Source organism: Mustelus asterias, chromosome 10 (assembly GCF_964213995.1).
Source record: "Mustelus asterias chromosome 10, sMusAst1.hap1.1, whole genome shotgun sequence".
NCBI classification, from domain to species: domain Eukaryota; kingdom Metazoa; phylum Chordata; class Chondrichthyes; order Carcharhiniformes; family Triakidae; genus Mustelus; species Mustelus asterias.
Window position 1 is genome coordinate 60749777 of NC_135810.1, and position 20166 is coordinate 60769942.

Consider the following 20166-nt stretch of genomic DNA (forward strand, 5'->3'; position numbering starts at 1 on the left):
GGTCAGCACCAGTGGCAAACAAGAAAGGACCGGCCTGCAGTGCAGGGAAAGGATGAGTGATCTGATGTGCTCCACCAGGGTAAGTAGATCACTCCAAACTCACATTCCGGCATGCGAGCACAACAAAAGGTGAAATTTTCCCATCCCGCCCACCACGGGAATCGTAGCGGACGGGACAGGACCATGCAAAAGTCCATTAACCTCAGGTGGGAATTCCAGTCTTGGGGCGAGTGTGGCCAGAAAATCCCGCCCAAACTCTTCAGGAGAAGGATGACAGCCTCCTTGGAGACCCAGGTCCAGAACCTTCTGCTGGATTTGTGCTGGGACCTGTACACATCGCTTTAGCCGTAGGTGCATTCCAGCAGTGGCTAAGAAAGAGGGGAATGAGGCAGGGGGCACCATGACTCCCCCCCTGGCACTGTTCACCTCAATGAGTTAGAGAGGAGGCATCAGGTACACAAAGGGGGGAGGAGCAGCCGCCAGGCACCTCGAGACATCCAAACAGGACACTCCAAGGGTGCTCTACCACTCCCACTCCCCTCTACCAGTGACCCTATCAACTCCAGCAAGTCAGGCCGACGAGGGTAGCCCTGCCCTGGAGCAGCAGACCCTTAGCAGGCTGGGGCCCTCAAGCCTCAGGCTACCAGCGGATGCCTGCCAAAGTCATCTCAGACAACAGGACATAGCAATCAGCAGACTGTCTCCACCTCTGCTGCAGATGTTGGGGTTGCTCTTAGACATAATGATAGGCTTAGAAAAATTAAGAAGTTTTGAATGCACCATAGTGGTACCGGTGTTCACTTATTGCATATGCTTTTCACTTCTGTAAATTTATTTTGCATCAATCCTTCTCCATGTCTCGGGGATTCATTGGACATTCTAGTGATTTAATGTCCCGGGGTCAAAAATGTACCCCCACCAATCCCGCCTAGATCTTCAGTTGTATTAATTCTCACACAATCTCACTACACTGTTACCCTTAAATCTCAGGCAGACATTATTTGGGCTGAAGAGAATTGCTCATTGTGGTTAATAAATATCCTGCTGCTGTCTCGCTGTCTATCATTTGTGGATGGCACAATTAGTTGTCGTGACCAATGTTATAGCTGTTTGTCAGATGGGTATTTTACAATGGCGTTTATTTTATAAGAGTGAATACTTGGCAAAAATAGTATCAAATGTTGAACATGCCTCTCAGCAGCTTGTTATCTTCCCTTGGCACAGTGGTTAGCACTGTTGCCTCACAGCACTCGTGACCCGGTTCGATTCCTGGCTTGGGTCACTGTCTGTGCGGAGTTTGCATGTTCTCTCCGTGTCTGCGTGGGTTTCCTCCGGGTGCTTTGGTCTCCTCCCACAGTCTGAAAGACGTGCTGGTTAGGTGCATTGTCCATGCTAAATTCTCCCTCAGTGTACCCGAACAGGCGCCAGAGTATGGCAACTAGGGGATTTTCACAGTAACTTCGTTGCAGTTTTAATGCAAGCCTACTTGTAACACTAATAAATAAACTTTACTTTTTTCCCCCTCTGGGACCGGGTGTGAGAGTTTATTCACCTACCTTTCACATGGCCTGTGGTACTGAGGGTGATCTTTTTTCCAGGAAAGGACATGAGGAAACATGAAATTCTGCTTAGTTCCTACTCTCCCCGTCCATGACACTGAACGAGGGAAGTAAGGCTCAATCAGGAAAATTGCAAATGTCTGCAAGAGGGATTAGCGTGTGCGATGTCAGAGGTGTGTACTGAGATGATGGAAGCTTGAGGATCTTCCATTGCTCCTGGGTGGTTGCTTAACGATGCTCTCTGTGCTCCTTGTGTAAAGGCACAGGGCACAAGTCAATAGGGAATTCATTATATGACAGTGCACTCATTGAGTTAGGATACATAGAAAGGATTGGTCTTTGTGAGCTGGACTGTGCTGGGTATTGTCGTGCTCTGAAAGCGATGCTTTTGCACATCTCCTAACTCCTCGGCAGGGTATCGTTCTTGTGGTACTAAATTCCTCCCACACACCCTGAGACACCTTCCTGATCAATTCTTTCAAACTTGTTTTTCTAGTTGCGTCATTCTTCAGTAATTGCAAATGTGGTTCTCATCATTTTTATAAGTGGGACCGCTTCCAGTCGTTCCCCATCACTCACCAAGTTCTTACCATCCATCTCCATAGTCACCACCTTCTAATTCCCATTTTTCCTGTCACTATCCATCCTTCCCCATTACCCTTGACCCCATTATTATTCACGTCAATATTCCTGTCCACCTCCTAAACCCTTCAGTGTCGATGGATAGTGTTCTGTTTCCCAATATCATGACTTAAACCACCCCTTACCAATTTCCTTAGGTGACTGACCATGCCCTGCACCCCAATCTGTACACAACTGCCACAGCCCAGTGAGGCTCCCCACCTACTAAAGACTGGGATCAAGATATGCATGCCAGGCAGAGCCCTTTAACATGGCCTGTACGGCCTCTGGACAGTCTTTGAAGTATGCCCCCGACAGTATGGCCTCAGCCTCAGGACAGTCTCTGAACATTCCACAGTCTTTTGCCCTGGACAGTCTTTTCCTCTTCCACTTTGTTCCTTTACAGCACCCCTCCATCCCAATCCTGTCTCCATCCCACCTCTCCCCTCTCGTGTTTCCTCCCCATCAGTGGTGTCTCCATCTCACCCCTTCCCACTGACTGTGCATCCCGTGCCCAGCCTTGGCACAATTTGTACTGCAGGCACCTGATATTTAGCAGTTATAGTGGTCAAGGAAAGCAAAAGCAACATCTACTGACCTTCAGGGTTTGGGTGAAGTGAGTCTCGCCAGGTACGTGCCACTTATATAAAATCTCAAAGTAGACCATTCTAATAATCTGCTGGCAGGGCACTTAATTTGGAGAAGGAACCTAATTCTGGAACGTTGGTCTTTTAATAAGCATTTGGGGAAGCTCCCCAAATAGTTCAGATGGAAACTCGATTTGCCATTCATTTCAGGAGAACAAAATTCCAAACTAATTTCCCACCAGCAGGAAACTGCCTTTTTCATTCATGGCAAACTTACTCCCCTGTCCAACGTGACTCCCGGCACTGGTGGTAGCAGACATTTCACCCCAATGTGTGCCATTTTATAAAAGGCCATCAAAGTTGCAAAAGGCTCGAGTGAAAATATGTACAGGAACAAGGTACCCTAGAGGTGAATCTTCTGTTATAAATGTTGTTCCCTTTAGTATTGATGTTCCTCCAAACTGTCCTGATGAGTGCAAGATAAAAACCTTTGACAGCATGGCTGGGACTTTGGACACAAATGATGACACGAGCGCAAAATCCCTCGGGAGGCCAACAACAAGGTTCTTGCCAGCGAGATCCCATAGCACGATTGTCCCTGATGCCACCATTGATGGAAAGACGTTCCTACGCAGGAGGTCAAGAACCTGACAGAAATTCATTTTCATTTCATTAGTGGGCTTCCGCCTGTATCGTCCACCCACTCTAGGATTCCTGTCAGCGAGGTTTACAACAGGTCTGGAGCAACATGACCAGGCAAAGAGATCACGCTGGGGGCACACTGGTAAGTACAGCCCCCAGTGGGGAGAGGGCAATGGCCAGGGAGGGTCCTGGCACTGCCGCTTGGCACTGCCCCAGGACCTGTCCCGCCAGTGTGATGGCCTTGGGACACCCTCCAGGATATTTTCTTTTAAATGCTGGACAGTACGGTGAGAAAAGCTGGCTGTGCAGCCGACGTGTTACACAGCACTTCTCTCGCCTGGCCCAGCACTGAGAAGACAAATGGAAAATTCCACCCATGTCCTTTTTCAGTGACACTCTTTCCATATTGAAGTACTGTTAGGGGTTTCAGGAATTACGTCCTTCCATTAAGTTTGAATTGTGGCCTTCATGGGTCAGTTTCCCCTGGAGCCAGAAATCTGCATCTTTCTTTGCTGGATTTCAATCATATTTCAAATGAAGTGCCTTTCAGGACTGAACCAGGATCTCTGGACAGAAACCTGACCTGGTTCTTGAAGGCATCACACTGTTAACAGAAGTGCTTTTATAGGAGGGATTTTAATCCCAAAAGACAGGCTGGCTAGGGATGGGTGGGAGGTTAAGGCATTTAAAACCTGAACCTCAAACCAACTTGTACACTTGTAACACTGTGTAACACTTGTAACAACTTGTACACTGTGACTCGCGCTCACAGAGGGAAGGTTGGCAATTTAAATTTAAAATGAGGCTAAATGCTTCATTTCTATCCATTTAATCTTCACTGCTGGCTGGGTGAGGTTTGTGGCCTTGGGAACTCTGACAGCTAAAGGAAGGCAAGGGCTGTTGGATTAAGGAGGTAATTTTCCATTTACCTTCTGCATCCAGTACACCGGCCTCACCAATGCATACCCCCCACCCCTTAAACCCTTCATCATCGATGGACATCACACTACCTTCCTAACTCCACACAACTGCACCCTAAGGCCTCCAACACCCCCATCAGAGATCCCCTCCCCCCACCCCCAATGCATCCCTGGACTCTGTTTCTTCAAGGCCTCAACTTCTGAACCTCCGCACTTTGGGATCAGGTCCCCTGACCTCTAATGTGCTGGGTTAGATCTGCCTCCATCCTCCCACCAACCCCCACCAGATCTACAAGCCTCTTCTCCAGCATTCCTGACTGGAAGTCAAACCCTGTTGACCGGGAAAACGTGTGCGTGTCAGTGACATCGCATGCACGCTGTGGAGTTAATTTGTGAGGAAACACTGATTTGCAAGTTTCCCACACATTCTCAAGCCCAAAAATTAAAATTGCTGCTATGTCCCATTTCAGCATGAAGTGGCCAAGGAAGAAAATACAGTCATGAGGATGATTTATGAGTGGTATTTTTAATGAAGTATCTGCTTGCAGGTAAAAAGTTGTCGGGGGTGGGGTTGGGGGCGGGGCGCAGTTGGCATTGTTGAATGTTGACATTGAAACTGTTAAATAGGAAGCGTTAAACCTCCAAAAACATATTTTCATTTTAAATGGGTGAGAGAATATTCGGATTAATGATTCGGAGAATCTGTTGTTAGGAGTTTACTATAGGCCCCCAAATAGTAATAGAGATGTGGAGGAAGAAATTGCTAAGCAGATTATGGATATGTGTGGGGGTCACAGGGTAGTTGTCATGGGGGACTTTAACTTTCCAAATATTGATTGGAACCTTTGTAGGTCAAATAGTTCGGATGGGGCAGTTTTTGTGCAGTGTGTACAGGAGGGTGTCCTGACACAATATGTGGATAGGCCGACAAGAGGTGAGGCCACATTGGATTTGGTACTGGGAAATGAACCGGGCCAAGTGTTAGATTTGGTTGTGGGAGAGCACTTTGGAGATAGCGACCACAATTCGGTGTCTTTTGTTATTGCAATGGAGAGGGATAGGGCCGTGCGGCAGGGCAAGGTTTATAATTGGGGGAGAGGTAATTATGATGCGATTAGGCAAGAATTAGGGGGCATAAGATGGGAACAGAAACTGTCAGAGAAAGGCACTAATGAAAAGTGGAACTTTTTCAAGGAACAAATACTGGGTGTCCTTGATAGGTATGTCCCTGTCAGGCAGGGAGGAAATGGCCGAGTGAGCGAACCATGGTTCACGAAAGAGGTGGAATGTCTTGTGAAAAGGAAGAGGGAAGCTTATGTAGGGATGAGGAAACAAGGTTCAGATGGCTCGATTGAGGGTTACAAGTTAGCAAGGAATGAGCTGAAAAAGGGGCTTAGGAGAGCTAGGAGGGGACATGAGAAGTCCTTGGTGGGTCAGATCAAGGAAAACCCCAAGGCTTTTTACTCTTATGTGAGGAATAAAAGAATGACCAGGGTGAGGTTAGGGCCGGTCAAGGACAGTAGTGGGAACTTGTGTATGGAGTCAGTAAAGATAGGCGAGGTGATGAATGAATACTTTTCTTCAGTGTTCACCAAGGAGAGGGGCCATGTTTTTGAGGAAGAGAAGGTGTTACAGGCTAATAGGCTGGAGGAAATAGATGTTCGGAGGGAGGATGTACTGGCAGTTTTGAATAAACTGAAGGTCGATAAGTCCCCTGGGCCTGATGAAATATATCCTAGGATTCTTTGGGAGGCAAGGGATGAGATTGCAGAGCCTTTGGCTTTGGTCTTTGGGTCCTCACTGTCCACAGGGATGGTGCCAGAAGACTGGAGAGTGGCGAATGTTGTTCCTCTGTTTAAGAAAGGGAATTGAAATGACCCTGGTAATTATAGACCGGTTAGTCTTACTTCGGTGGTTGGTAAATTGATGGAAAAGGTCCTTAGGGATGGGATTTACGACCATTTAGAAAGATGCGGATTAATCCGGGATAGTCAGCACGGATTCGTGAAGGCCAAGTCGTGCCTCACAAATTTGATTGAATTTTTTGAGGAGGTAACTAAGTGTGTTGATGAAGGTAGGGCAGTTGATGTCATATACATGGATTTTAGTAAGGCGTTTGATAAGGTCCCCCATGGTCGGCTTATGATGAAAGTAAGGAGGTGTGGGATAGAGGGAAAGTTGGCCGATTGGATAGGTAACTGGCTACCTGATCGAAGACAGAGGGTGGTGGTGGATGGAAAATTTTCGGACTGGAGGCAGGTTGCTAGCGGAGTGCCACAGGGATCAGTGCTTGGTCCTCTGCTCTTTGTGATTTTTATTAATGACTTAAAGGAGGGGGCTGAAGGGTGGATCAGTAAATTTGCTGATGACACCAAGATTGGTGGAGTAGTGGATGAGGTGGAGGGCTGTTGTAGGCTGCAAAGAGACATAGATAGGATGCAAAGCTGGGCTGAAAATTGGCAAATGGAGTTTAACGCTGATAAATGTGAGGTGATTCATTTTGGTAGGACTAATTTAAATGTGGATTACAGGGTCAAGGGTAGGGTTCTGAAGACTGTGGAGGAACAGAGAGATCTTGGGGTCCATATCCACAGATCTCTAAAGGTTGCCACTCAAGTGGATAGAGCTGTGAAGAAGGCCAAAAGTGTGTTAGCTTTTATTAACAGGGGGTTGGAGTTTAAGAGCCATGGGGTTATGCTGCAACTGTACAGGACCTTGGTGAGACCACATTTGGAATATTGTGTGCAGTTCTGGTCACCTCACTATAAGAAGGATGTGGAAGCACTGGAAAGAGTGCAGAGGAGATTTATCAGGATGCTGCCTGGTTTGGAGGGTAGGTCTTATGAGGAAAGGTTGAGGGAGCTAGGGCTGTTCTCTCTGGAGCGGAGGAGGCTGAGGGGATACTTAATAGAGGTTTATAAAATGCTGAAGGGGATAGATAGAGTGATCGTTCAAAGACTATTTCCTCGGGTGGATGGAGCTATTACAAGGGGGCATAACTATAGGGTTTGTGGTGGGAGATATAGGAAGGATATCAGAGGTAGGTTCTTTACGCAGAGAGTGGTTGGGGTGTGGAATGGACTGCCTGCAGTGATAGTGGAGTCAGACACTTTAGGAACATTTAAGCGGTTATTGGATAGGCACATGGAGCACACCAAGATGATAGGGAGTGGGATAGCTTGATCTTGGTTTCAGATAAAGCTCGGCACAACATTGTGGGCCGAAGGGCCTGTTCTGTGCTGTACTGTTTTATGTTCTATGTTCTAAAGCTCCTCTGGATTATCATTCTAAAGACTGCACAATGCCACATCCAGGGGCTGTTAATATGTGTGAAATAACTTTTTAGTAATTACCCAGTATTTCCAAATGCTCTTCTTCTGGTAGCCTTATTTTCTGTGATGTAAAAGTTCCATCGGTAAACTCTCTGTAGACAACCTTTTTGTACTTTGACCCAATTTTTCCTTGCCCTGTCCCAACAAACACATGGCCATAACTAGAAGAACACAAAAGTTGACAATTAACAATTGTTTCTTTAGTTACATTCAGAACATCGTCTACTGCACAGTTTATTTATACAAGCAAAATATTTATTTTCAAGTTATTTCATAAAAACAGTGTTCAGAAGTGTTCGGTCAACATTTTTCAGAAATATTGCAACTTTGAAGAGTCAAAAACATGTTCTACACCATCAAGAAATATTTATAAATGCAGAAGTCTCAGCATACAATTAGGTTGATACGTTAAAAATGACATCACTGGAAACATTACATGTAAATGTGGGAATGTCTCGGTCCACATCTCAAGCACAAACCCCAAGTCTATTGCCATCACATACTACCTTCAGCTGATTCAACAGTGACCTTTGTTCGATCATAATGTCAGAGGTGAGGATGTTTACTGACGATTGCACAATGTTCAGTACAGAACTTGAAAATTGCTGAATAGAGGCATGTTATTGAAGCTTTTCATTTGCACTCATCAGGACAAAAATAAGAATGCCAAATTTCAAAAGATCACAACAATTTATACACAGAAGAAAAGAGGTGCTGAGTCAAACACAGGACCCATTCTCTGTAAGCAAAAGGAAAATATTCAAACCTCGCACCTTTACTGAAATACCCAGAAGCTTGAGGAACCTATCGTTCCCTGTTGTTTTCTCCATGGCAACACCTCAGCCAACAGCTAATTATGGTCGACTTCCCAACCAATCAGGGCCTCTTCTCTCCTACAGGCTGCGATTTTACCAGCTCGCCTTGCGGAGTGAGCGGTACAATTGCACAAGAGCCGATTTAATCACACACTGCCTGCGGTCGGTATGAGGAGAGCGGGCCCGCTGCGCACTCTGCCGGAAATCGTGGGGATGGGGGGCAATATTTCCGGGCGGTCTGGGGCTCGCAATCGGCTGCAGGCCCCCACGATAGCTGGGGGGTGGAGGGGTTGGTTTCGTAGAGGCCGGCTGCAGCAGCAGAGGCCTGACAGCTCTCTCTCTCTCGCTCTCTGTCAAACGTCTGCTGTTGCAATTACGCATGTGCAGCCACAGAGGTATGCACATGCACAATAACTCCCTCTGCTGCTCGAGCAAGCTGACTGGCGAATTAAGCCCCGCTCATGGCCTCTAATGGCTGGAAACAGTCTAGCCCATTTTTTCATGCACTACGTGCATAAGATTGGGAGTAAAGACTCGCCCAAAATATGGATCTGAAACTCTCTCATTTTGATGCTCGCTGGACACTTTGAATTTTTCTCGCAAAATTGCCCCCACAGTATAAATTACTATGGTCATTTGAAATTCTTACCTTTGTCCTGTTGAGTACAAGATGAAAAGCTTCAACTCTATTTGCAACTCCTTAAATAATGAAACAGTCCGTGCCAAAATGCAGCAAGACCTCGACAACATTCAGGCATGGTCTGACAAGTGGCAAGTAACATTCATACCAAAAAATGACCATCTCCAACAAGAAATAATCTGACTATATCCCTTTAACATTCAATAGCATTACCATTGCTGAATACCCATGCTGAGGGGTACCATTGACCAGAAACTAAACTGGACCTGCCATTTAAATACTGTGGCTACAACAGCAGGCCAGAGGCTGGGAATTGTGAGGCGAGTAACTCACCGCCTGAATCCCCAAAGCCTGTCAAAACCATCTAGAAAGCACAAGTTAGGAGTGTGATGGAATACTCTCCACTTCCCTGAATGAGTGCAGTTCCAACAACATTCAAGAAGTTTGACACTATCGAGGACAAAGCAGCCCACTTGATTGACAACCTGTCCACAAATTTAAACATTCAATCCCTCCAACATCAACACAGAGCACAAATAGTGTGCACCATCGGCAAGATGAACTGCAGCAACACATCAAAGCTCCTTCGACAGCACCTTCCAAACTGCGACCTCTATAATCTAGGAGGGCAAAGAGCAGCAGATAAATGGGAACACCACCACCTCCATGTTCCCTTTCAAGGATCACACCATGCTAACTTGCAATTATATTGCTGGCCCTTCACTATCACGGGATCAAAATAGACTGCAGCGTTTCAAGAAGGCAGCTCACCACTACCTTTTCAACGGCAATTAGGAATGGGCAACCTGGCCTTGCTAATGTTGCCCCTAAAATTATGTGAAGGAATATTAAGAAAAAGGCTGTCTATCTGATATGAAATCATCCATGACCCAGAACTGTTGCTTGGTTTGGCAATGGCAAAACTGTTCTGTTCATCAAAATCTCTAAGAAATTAAAATAGATAATCCCTGAAAACAAATGTGAACATAAGAACTAGGAGGGGGAGTAGGCATATTCAGCCCCTCGAGCCTGCTCCATCATTTAATTCGTTCATGGCTGACCTCATCTCAGCCTCCTCTCCACCTTCCTTCCCACTTCCCACAACCCTTTATCCCGTGGCTAATTAAAAACCCATCCATCTCTTCCTTAAATTTGTTTAGTGTTCCGGCATCCACTGCATTCTGGGATAGAGAATTCCACAGATACACGACCCTTTGAGTGAAGTAATTTCTCCTCAGTTCTGTTTTAAATCTGCTACCTTTAGCCTAAAACAATGGCGTTTCATTCTAGAATGTCCAACAAGGGGAAACATCTGCTCTATGTCTACCCTGTCAGTCCCCTTAAGCATCTTATATATCTCAATTAGATCTCTTCTATTCTTCCAAACTCCAGCGAAATAGGCCTAAACTGATCAATTTCTCTTCATAAGACAAGTCCTTCATCCCTGGAATAAATCTAGCGAACCTTCTCTGGACCGCCTCTAATGCATTTACAGCCTTTCTCAAGTAAGGGGACCAATACTGTTTGCAGTGCCCCAGATGCAGTCTCATCAATGTCCTATACATTTGCAACAGCACCTGCTTTTATATTCTATTCCATTCCAATGAATGCCAGAATGCCATTTCTCTTCCTTATTACCTGCTGCACCTGCGTACTAACTTTCTGCGATTCATGCACAAGGACATCTAGATCCCTCTGCATTGAAGCATTTTGAAGTTTCTGTCCATTTAGATAAGGTGCTTTTTCATTCCTCTGACTGAAATGTATAACCTCACACTTATCCACATTAAATTCCATCTGCCAAATTTTGGCCCACTCACCTAACCCTATTCATATTCATTTGTAAATTTCCTATTTCTGCATTGCAACTTGATTTGCCACCTATTTTAGCATTATCTGAAAATTTGACTATAGTACATTCTTGCCCTGCATTCAAGTCATTAATGTAGTTTGTAAATAGCTGGGGCCCAATGACTGGACCCTGTGGCACCCCACTGGTTACAGCTTACCAACCAGAAAAAGACGCACCTATTCCCACTCTCTGCTTCCTGTCGGTTAGCCAATCCTCTATCCAAGCTAATATATTACCCCCAGCCCCGTGGGATCTTACATGTGTATTAACCTTTTGCGTGACACCATATCAATTGCCTTCTGGAAGTCCAGATACACTACACCTACAGGACCCCCATTATCCACTTTGCTTGTTGCATCTTTGAAGATCTCCAGCAAATTACTCAAACATGACTAACCCCTCATAAAACCATGTTGATTCTGTTGGATTGTGCTTTGACTTTCCAAATGTCCCTTTACTATTTCCTTAATAATGGATTCTTACAGATTCCCAACTACAGACATTAAACTAACTGGTCTATAGTTTCCTACTTTCTGCCTTTCTCCTTTTTTGAACAGGGGTGTTACATTAGCCTTTTTCCAATCCACTGGAACCTTTCCAGAATCCAGGGAATTTTGAAATATTATAACCGATGCCTCCACTATCTCTGCTGCCACTTCATGTTCCCCGCTATTAACTCCCCAGTCTCATCCTCTAAGGGACCTACACTGACTTTAGCTACTATCTTCCTTTTCATATACTTATAGAATCTTTTTCTATCGTATTTATATTTTTCACTAGATTTCTTTCATAATTTACCTTTGCTCTTGTTATTACTTTTTTAGTAACCCTCTGTTGGTCTTTAAAAGTTTCCCAATCCTCCAGCCTGCCACTGACCTTTGCAATGTGTCTTAGCTTTTGCCTTATGTTATCTTTAATCTTCTTGCTTAGCCACAGATGCATTTTCCTCCTCTTACAATCTTTCTTCCTCTCTGGAATATATTTTAGTTGGGAGAAATTGAGTATCTCCCTAAATATCTACTACTGTTCATGAACTGTTCTATCTTTTAATCTTTCTGCCCAGTCCACCAGGGCCAAATCTATCCTCATACCAATAAACTTGGTTTAACGCCAGAGCATGAGTGTGGGATTCAGGTTTATTGCCCTCAAACTGAATTTGAAATTCAAGTATGCAATGATCACTCTTCATATGAGGATCCTTTACTACAAGATCATTAACTAACACCATTTCTCTACTCAATACTAAATCCAAAACAGACTGATCCCTGGTTAGTTTGGCAATATATTGTTCCAAGAAGCAATCACTAATACACTCTATGAACTCTCCCTCGAGGCTCCCCATGCCAATTTGATTCCAGTCCATACGCATATTAAAATCACCCAGGATCCTTGTCACACCTTTCTTACAAGCCCCTTGTACTTCCTGGATTATATTATGTCCAAATGTAGAACTACTATTAAAGGACCAATAGATTCCTCACATCAGGGACTTCTTTCCTTTGCTCTTTCTTATTTCTACCCAGACTGATTTTACATTTTTCTCTCCAGTGCCAATAATATTTCTCATTACAGCACTGATCCCTTCCTTTACCAACTAAGCTACACCATCTCATTTTCCTTTTTGTCTATTTTTCCAAAATACTGAGTACCCTTGGATATTCAACTCCGAGATCTGGTCCCCTTGTAACCATGTCTCAGTAATCACCACCAAGTTATACCCCATTGTCTCTATTTACGCTGCTAACTTATTAATTTTATTCTGAATGCTAAACACATTCACATATAAAGCCTTTTAAGTTTGTCCTATTATTAATTTTCCCTACTCTTGTATGATTTCCTGGTGTAGTATGATGTTCACAGGCTCTGCCCCTTCTTTTCATGATCTGGTAATAATTAGCCTCATCTTTAACCTGCACTCATATTTTTAATTTTCATGCAATTGAATCCCCACCCCCACTATTTAGCTTAAAGCCCTATCTACAGCTCTATATATTCGATTTGCCAGGACGCTGGTCCCAGTATGATTCAAGTGGAGCCCGTCTTAATGGAATAACTCCCTCTTTCCCCAGTACTGGTGCAAAAGTCCCATGAGCTCAAACCCATTTCTCCCGCACCAACCTTTGAGCCACACATTTACCTTTTTAATCTTATTGACCCCATGCCAATTATCCTGTGGCTCAGGTAGAAATCTGGAGATTAGTATCTTTGTGGTCCTGCTTTTTAATTTAGCACCTAGCTGCTCGTATTCCGTCAGCAGAACCTCTTTCCTCATGCTACCTATATCGTTGGTATCTAAATGGACCACAACAACTGGATTTTCCCCTCCCACTTTAACTTCCTCTGCAGCCCAGATGAGATATGGGGATTGTGGCATGTGATTAGCACATTGCCATTCACTGAACTGCAGGCAGTGAACTGAATGAGCTGTCTGCTGATTTGGCTGATTATTGTGTGCAGTCACGAGACTTGCAATGTTCATTTACTGATCAGCAGGGGACCTGATATCACGACTGGCCAGTGCTACTTAAAGGCAACCTGCACTTATTAAAGGGGAGGTGGATTGTCGCTGTAAGAAGTGGTTGGAAGTCATTTGTAAAATTAATCTGTACTCTAATACTTTGAAGAATGTGATAAGAACATGCACCATGATTTACTATTGAGCTGGAGATCTTGGTGCAGGAAATGGAGAGGAAAAGGGACATCCTCTATTTATGAGGGTACAGAAAGTTCTCAAAACATATAATGAGGAGACAGTTGGAGGAAAGTGATGGATGATAATGCCAGGAGTGTATCCCTAGAAACCTTGATACTGTGCAGGAAGAGGTTTAATGATCTGATAAGTTGTCAAGGCATGTTCAATTTTCAAATGCTGTATTCCACCGGCTGCATCCATAGCCTTATCAACTGTTGAATTAATTACACCCTCATACTTCCAGCTTCTTCATCAATGATCCGACTTTCATCATAACATCAACAACCTTTACCAATCTGTATTTCACTCAGTTCAAAGGTTTTATCTCACCCTAATATACCAATACTGTTACAAGCCCACACATTGGCAACTATACCAGCAGCACAGTCACATCACCCAAACAGATTGCAGGAATACACCGAGATACTTCCCTCTTTCTTGAAGGAGAAGATGATGAACAGCAGCAAGAAACTGATTATACAGGAACCAGGGTGGAAACATCTGTACAGGAGGAGGAGGGTGCAGTCTAGTTCTGCTGGAGAAATCTCAGATGAAGGCTTTGATCACGGTACAGGAGAGGTTTGGTGAGTGCGTTCAGCCAAATGCTTGGCAAACTGAGGCATCTGCTAGGAATCTTGTTCATGCTGTCACAGAGCTTGGAAAAGTCCAGCACCAGCTTACTGCAAGGATTTTGTGCACAACTTTGAACAATCCCACTGACCTTGCAAGTGAGACAGTCTAGTGGCCGAGCAAGAACAGTGACATTGATGCCATCATTAAGAAGTGTGAGGCATGTCAAGAGCATTTGCTAAGCCAGTACAAAGTATCATTGATTTCGCATGAATTTCCTATCCATCCTTAGTCCAAAATTGCGTCCAACCTCTTTCATGTCAGTGGCACTGACTTCATCATTATCGCCAACTACTTTACCAAGCACTCCATTATTTGACAATTGCACAATACATCAAACACATCTGTCATGCGCACTCAAAGTGCCATTTTCAGTTTATTCAGTGTGCATGGAGAGGTCATTCTGGATGGTTCACAATTTATTGGTAACTTATTTGAATATGTGTGAGAAGTGGAATATCTCCTCCTTATTACCCAGTTCTAACAATCCAGCAGAACAACAAATTTGCATGGTGAATTCTTTAATTCTCAAATATAGACCGACCAAGCAAGAACATTGTAATGTTACATCTGACAGTGATGCCTTTAAGTGCAGCTAGTCTATCATTGGCAGAGCTCATGTTTGGTAGACCAGTGTGTACCAATTTACCTACACCTACCCATTTCATACTCTCAGAAACCAAACAGCAACTTTTTAAGCTAAAGAGATGACCAATGTGCACAATAGAAATACAGATAGAGAATTGCCAAGTTTACAGTTAGGACAACAGGTTGACATCCTAGATGCCACAGAAGGTACATGGCAGCCAGCCAAGGTGATGAGGATTTGTTCAGAACCAGGTACCTATGAAGTTATTACACACAAAGGCGCAATGGTGAGGTGTAACCAAAGACAAATCAGATCCATTCCTGGTTTGGTCCTGTTGCAGTGGACAAGATCCCAGATGAAACCAGGAACAACATCCAAGAATAATAATCCTATGGATCATTGTGAGCAATTAAAGATGCCTCCAGACAAGGTTACCATTACAAGAACTAGACATATCTGCAGATTATCTCCGTGCTTTCTAGACTCCTAGGTTCATCAGCTCTATACACTTACATAATGGTAACTAAACACGAACATGTATTTCAAATACTTCTTTGCAAGGGGAAAATTTCCTTATAAAGAAAGGGTGAAGTTGTAATATGCCTTTAGGAGATAGCATGATATTACTGGAATGGATGTGTGTCAAGCGCTCCGTCTTAGTTTAGGTTTTGCCTGTGAGTAGACACAGCACAGTTCTGATGTCTTTTAACCTCTCTACCTTTGTATAAATATTGTCATGTGCCTAGTCTTAATAATGAACCCATAACGTGTCCCTTAAGAGTGATTGCTGCCTATATATCATTATTAAAAACATGTCACAAAACCATTTGGAAGAAGCATGGAGAAGCAACTTCTTTGCCCATCCAAGTGCTTCACCCCAACCAGCTCGAAGACCCTTCTCTATGGTTTTGGGACTTACAGCTTCAACTTCCTTAACATTCTCTAGGCTAAAATCCTAAACACCTCTTGTAGATTCCAACTCATCCAGAACTTCGCCAATCACATTCTAATCCTCAAAGTTCTACTCATTCATCATCTTTGTCCTCGCTAAATATGACAACTCCTCTCCAAACCAATGGATCTAAAAGGTTCTTCCTCATTTAAAAGTTCTTGCGTGGCTCCCACCCACCTTACCTATACAACCTCCTTCAGCGCTATTATCTAGTCTTGGGGCTTCCTACACATATTCCATTCTGTCTGTTCTATCTACTGGTAGAAAAGCTTTTAAGCTGCTTCATCTTACACTCTGTAACTCTCTCCTTTGCCCCTCCATTTTCTGTCACTCTCCACTTTCAAAACCTTTCTTGATACTTAATATTGCAAACAATCTTTTGGTCATTTCTCTCAACTCTTCCTCTATTCTTCAGCATCTATTTCCTCTCTGCAAGCCATCTTCAAACATAGGGATATATGGACATAAGAACAGGAGCAGGAGTAGGCCATACAGTCCTTCAAGCCTACTCTGTCATTCAATAAGATTATGATTAATCTTCTAATTCACCTTCACTATTTCTTATTACTTGATTTCCTTAGTATCCAAAAATCTTTGGAACGCTGTTGTTGTACATTGTAAGAACTGACCATTTTGTTATACAGTCTTCTCTGCTGCTCTCTCTGTTGGGGAGGTGTAAATAAAGTTAGTTCAAGAATGGCTGCTTTCAGTTCATGTGTTAGTCTTACACAGTGCAATACACAGCAGAAAGATGGCAAGGAGAGTGGGATGTCATTTTCTTTTACATGCCATTTAAGAAATAAAGGACTGAAGAATGGTGCGTCACATTTTGGAACTCCTAAATCTGAATTCAAGGAATTCTGAGCAATTTGAAATATTGCATCATGTGCACATTGTAATCAGGTACACAGTGAGTCAGCATGGTAATTGAAAAAGATGGCGCAGAAGACATATCTGGGAACAATGGAGGAATTCAACCCTAACAAAGAGAATTGATGTAATCATGAACAAAGGTTATGCATTTGGCTGAATGCACATGAAATAGGAAATGAGGATAAAGTAAATGTTTTCCTCAACATAATGGAACCAGAGAAGGTGATGTCTAACCAATGTGGGGCGGCACGGTGGCACAATGGTTAGCAAAGCTGCCTCACAGCGCCAAGGATGCAGATTCGATTCCTGGCTTGGGTCACTGTCTGTGTGGAGTTTGGACATTCTCCCCGTGTCTGCGTGGGTTTTCCAGCTAGAATTTGGTTTAAAGCTAGAATTTGGACTCTAATCAATTTCGCCATTCCCCCATCATTGCACTCACTGGTTTAATTCTCAACCGGGTGCTCCGGTTTCCTTCCACAGTCCGAAAGATGTGCTGGTTAGGTGCATTGGCCATGCTAAATTCTCCCTCAGTGTACCCGAGCAGGTGCCGGAGTGTGGCAACTAGGAGATTTTCACAGTAACTTCACTGCAGTGTTAATGTAAGCCTACTTATGACACTAATAAATAAACTTTAAAAAATAATACCAAAGTACGATGGACTCTTCTGAAATTTATGAGATTCTGAATTCACATTATGAAATGAAATTGTACTGACAGATGCATTCTGGCAAAGGAAGCAGTTGCCAGAAAGATTGTTGCAGATTACATTCTCAACTTAAAGGAACTCTCTCATCACAGGCAATACGGTGCAAGCTTAGAAATCAACCTTAGAGAGACTTTAGCAGGCTAAGTTTTGAGCAATGACATTAACCTGATGTTGGAGGAGGTCATGTTGGAGGAGGTCTGTGATGAAGCCACAGCCATGGAAATGGCAGGAAGAGATAGCTGCAAATTGTAAGGGAGTTCTTATCCTGAGCTGGTAGGGAAGATACACTGGATTTCTGCAATGTCCAAGCCATGGCAGTGACTGTCACAGTTTCAGATTCAGAAATTTCCAGTCAAAGTGCTATGCCAGTCAGAAAGTCGGTCATATTCAGACAACATGCAGCAACAGAGGAAAACAGTAATATTCCAGGTTGTGGTAAAGCTCCAGGTGGCAGACATGCACCAGTTTGAGGTTGTGGTGGACCTAAAGCTAGTTCAGGAGCCTGGATATCCTCAAATGTGCATATGATTAATGTGGAAACAGAAGTTGATGTTATAGAAGAAGAAGATCAAGAGTTGTACTCAGTCAGAGAACAAGGAAAAAACATGTAAAAGATGAGAGTCATAGGGTGGAAGATATAATTAAAACACCCACAGTAGAAATGAAAATCAGAGATTTACTTTCATCATTGATTCAATTGCAGGCAGGCATTATTGAATTAACTTTATTTACACTTCACCAACAAAGAGAAGGCAAAATAAAAAAATGCTTAGCTCTTGCAATGTAATACATTTATCTTGAATACTTTCAATCATTGAACATCCACAGCTCTCTGGGGTAGAGAATTCTAAAGATTCACAACTCTTTTACCATTTGAGATTCCTATTTCTCTTGAAATAAATGAATGAAAGTTTAGCATCACCTGTCCTCTTTGGTTGCATTGTGCCTTTCCAGTTCCCAGCTCCTGTCGGGAGAATAGTCCCATTCAATCTCCATTGCAGCAATGTAGTATGTTCGGGTTGTCTCGTACACCTGGTCCGGGATACTTTTATTGCAGTTTCTAACATGATACATGTGTTTCATTCCACCCATATAGTGATCAGCTGTTCGGCAGATGACCTTAAAGGTACCTGAGTTAAACATTTTAATTCACATTTTTAAATAGTTTAACTGCAATGAACTTGAAACGAATAGCCTTATTAATCTTTAAAGTTAGAATTTGGACTCTAGTCAATTTCACTATTCCCCCATCATTACACTCACTGGTTTAATTCTCAAAGTAGCCATTCTGCACAACACAAATTTGTCTCAAACACAGTTAAACTTTCAACTATATTCTGATCTTAGATTTGAGGGCACAGTCTAAAAAATTTGTACACAAAGCAATCAGAGGTGTGCAGTGTAAAGGACGCCCATTCATTATCACGTGCCTGTACTGGATCTTTGCAAGTGAATTCCAGAACTAATCACATTGCCCTAGTTCTTTTCACATACAACAAGATTTATTTCTGTTTGAAATATTTATCTAATTATTCCTTAGAGTATTAAGTTAAAAGCAGCTGGATCAACTGTGAGTGTGTTAGCACAGGATGCAAAAGGAGGGAGAGGAAAGAACTCTTACCAATATCATCTGGCTGCATGAAGACTGTCGCAGAAGTATGGGGAAACACATTGAATATATCACGGGTGCTCCCTCTCACGTGGATTGTGTTGCCTTGAAAGTAAATTCCATGCATGTCGATTTCAGTGCCAAGTCCAATCAAATGCCATGAAACTTTGTCACCCATGCACATCTCCAGTCCAGGCAAGTTACCAAACATGAAACCATTAATGGCTAGAAAATGAATATTATAGTTGTATTATTACACAGCAAAACAAAAACAATTCCATATTTACTACTTTAAACATTTACCATCAAATATCATGCAGGTGTTGTAATGGCTTGGTGAGTTCATGTAATGTGTCAGAATAATAGGAAGAGTGTTCATTGCCACAAGTATTTATGATGCTTCTCATGGTATGAGAGAGAAGGAAAATGGGCACTTTGGTCATCTCAGGAAAGGAGAACTCTGCCCAAACTGGAAACAAGCACTCCAGAAATTATTGCCACTTCCCAAAATTCACCATTTCCTAAACATGTAACTTCAATACTGTAACCTTGCCTATCAATCTTCCTCACACGGTTTTTACAGATTTAGCTGACAGCCTGAGAAGACTTGATGTTACATGTGTCCAACCACTGCTGAACAGCGAGCCAGCATTGTAAATCTAACCAGGAGAATACAAGCCTGAGGGGGTCATGATCAGTTCTGCAGCGCTCTGTTCAAACCACGCCAGTAGCACATTCAGGCACACAAACCTTATTGAAAAATTGGAAGCAATGCAGGGGACAGTCAGAAGGTTGATGCCTAGAATGATAAATGAAAAGAGTGGAGAAAATTTGGCTTTTTATCCCAGAAAGGAGGATATAACAGAAAGGAGGCATTCTGAAATGATGATCTTAAGACTATTGAGAAAATTAAAAAGATAAATCAGGAATATTATTTTAGAGTAGAACAAGGGGGTTGTAAAGAAAATGAAGGCTTGCTTTTATACAGTGCTTTGCACAACCTCAGGACATCTCAAACCACATCGTTGCCAATGAAGAGAGGTAGGAAAGTAAATTGTGGAGAGGACATAAGGAGGCTACAAGATAGATTCAGTGAGTGGTCAAAGATCTGGCAAATGGAGTATAATGTGGGAAAGTACGAAATGGT

General features: G+C 43.2%; 1 protein-coding gene across 1 annotated transcript in view; it reads right to left on the reverse strand.

Moving 5' to 3' along the window:
* LOC144499627 (ferroxidase HEPHL1-like) overlaps positions 1-20166 on the reverse strand; it is a 128884-nt gene that overhangs the window by 33177 nt on the left and 75541 nt on the right. The window contains exons 11-13 of the mRNA XM_078221799.1: positions 19032-19244; positions 18333-18540; positions 7683-7822 (exon numbers count right to left, since the gene is read on the reverse strand). Coding sequence (XP_078077925.1) covers positions 7683-7822; positions 18333-18540; positions 19032-19244 — 561 coding nt within the window. The remainder of the gene's footprint in view (positions 1-7682; positions 7823-18332; positions 18541-19031; positions 19245-20166) is intronic.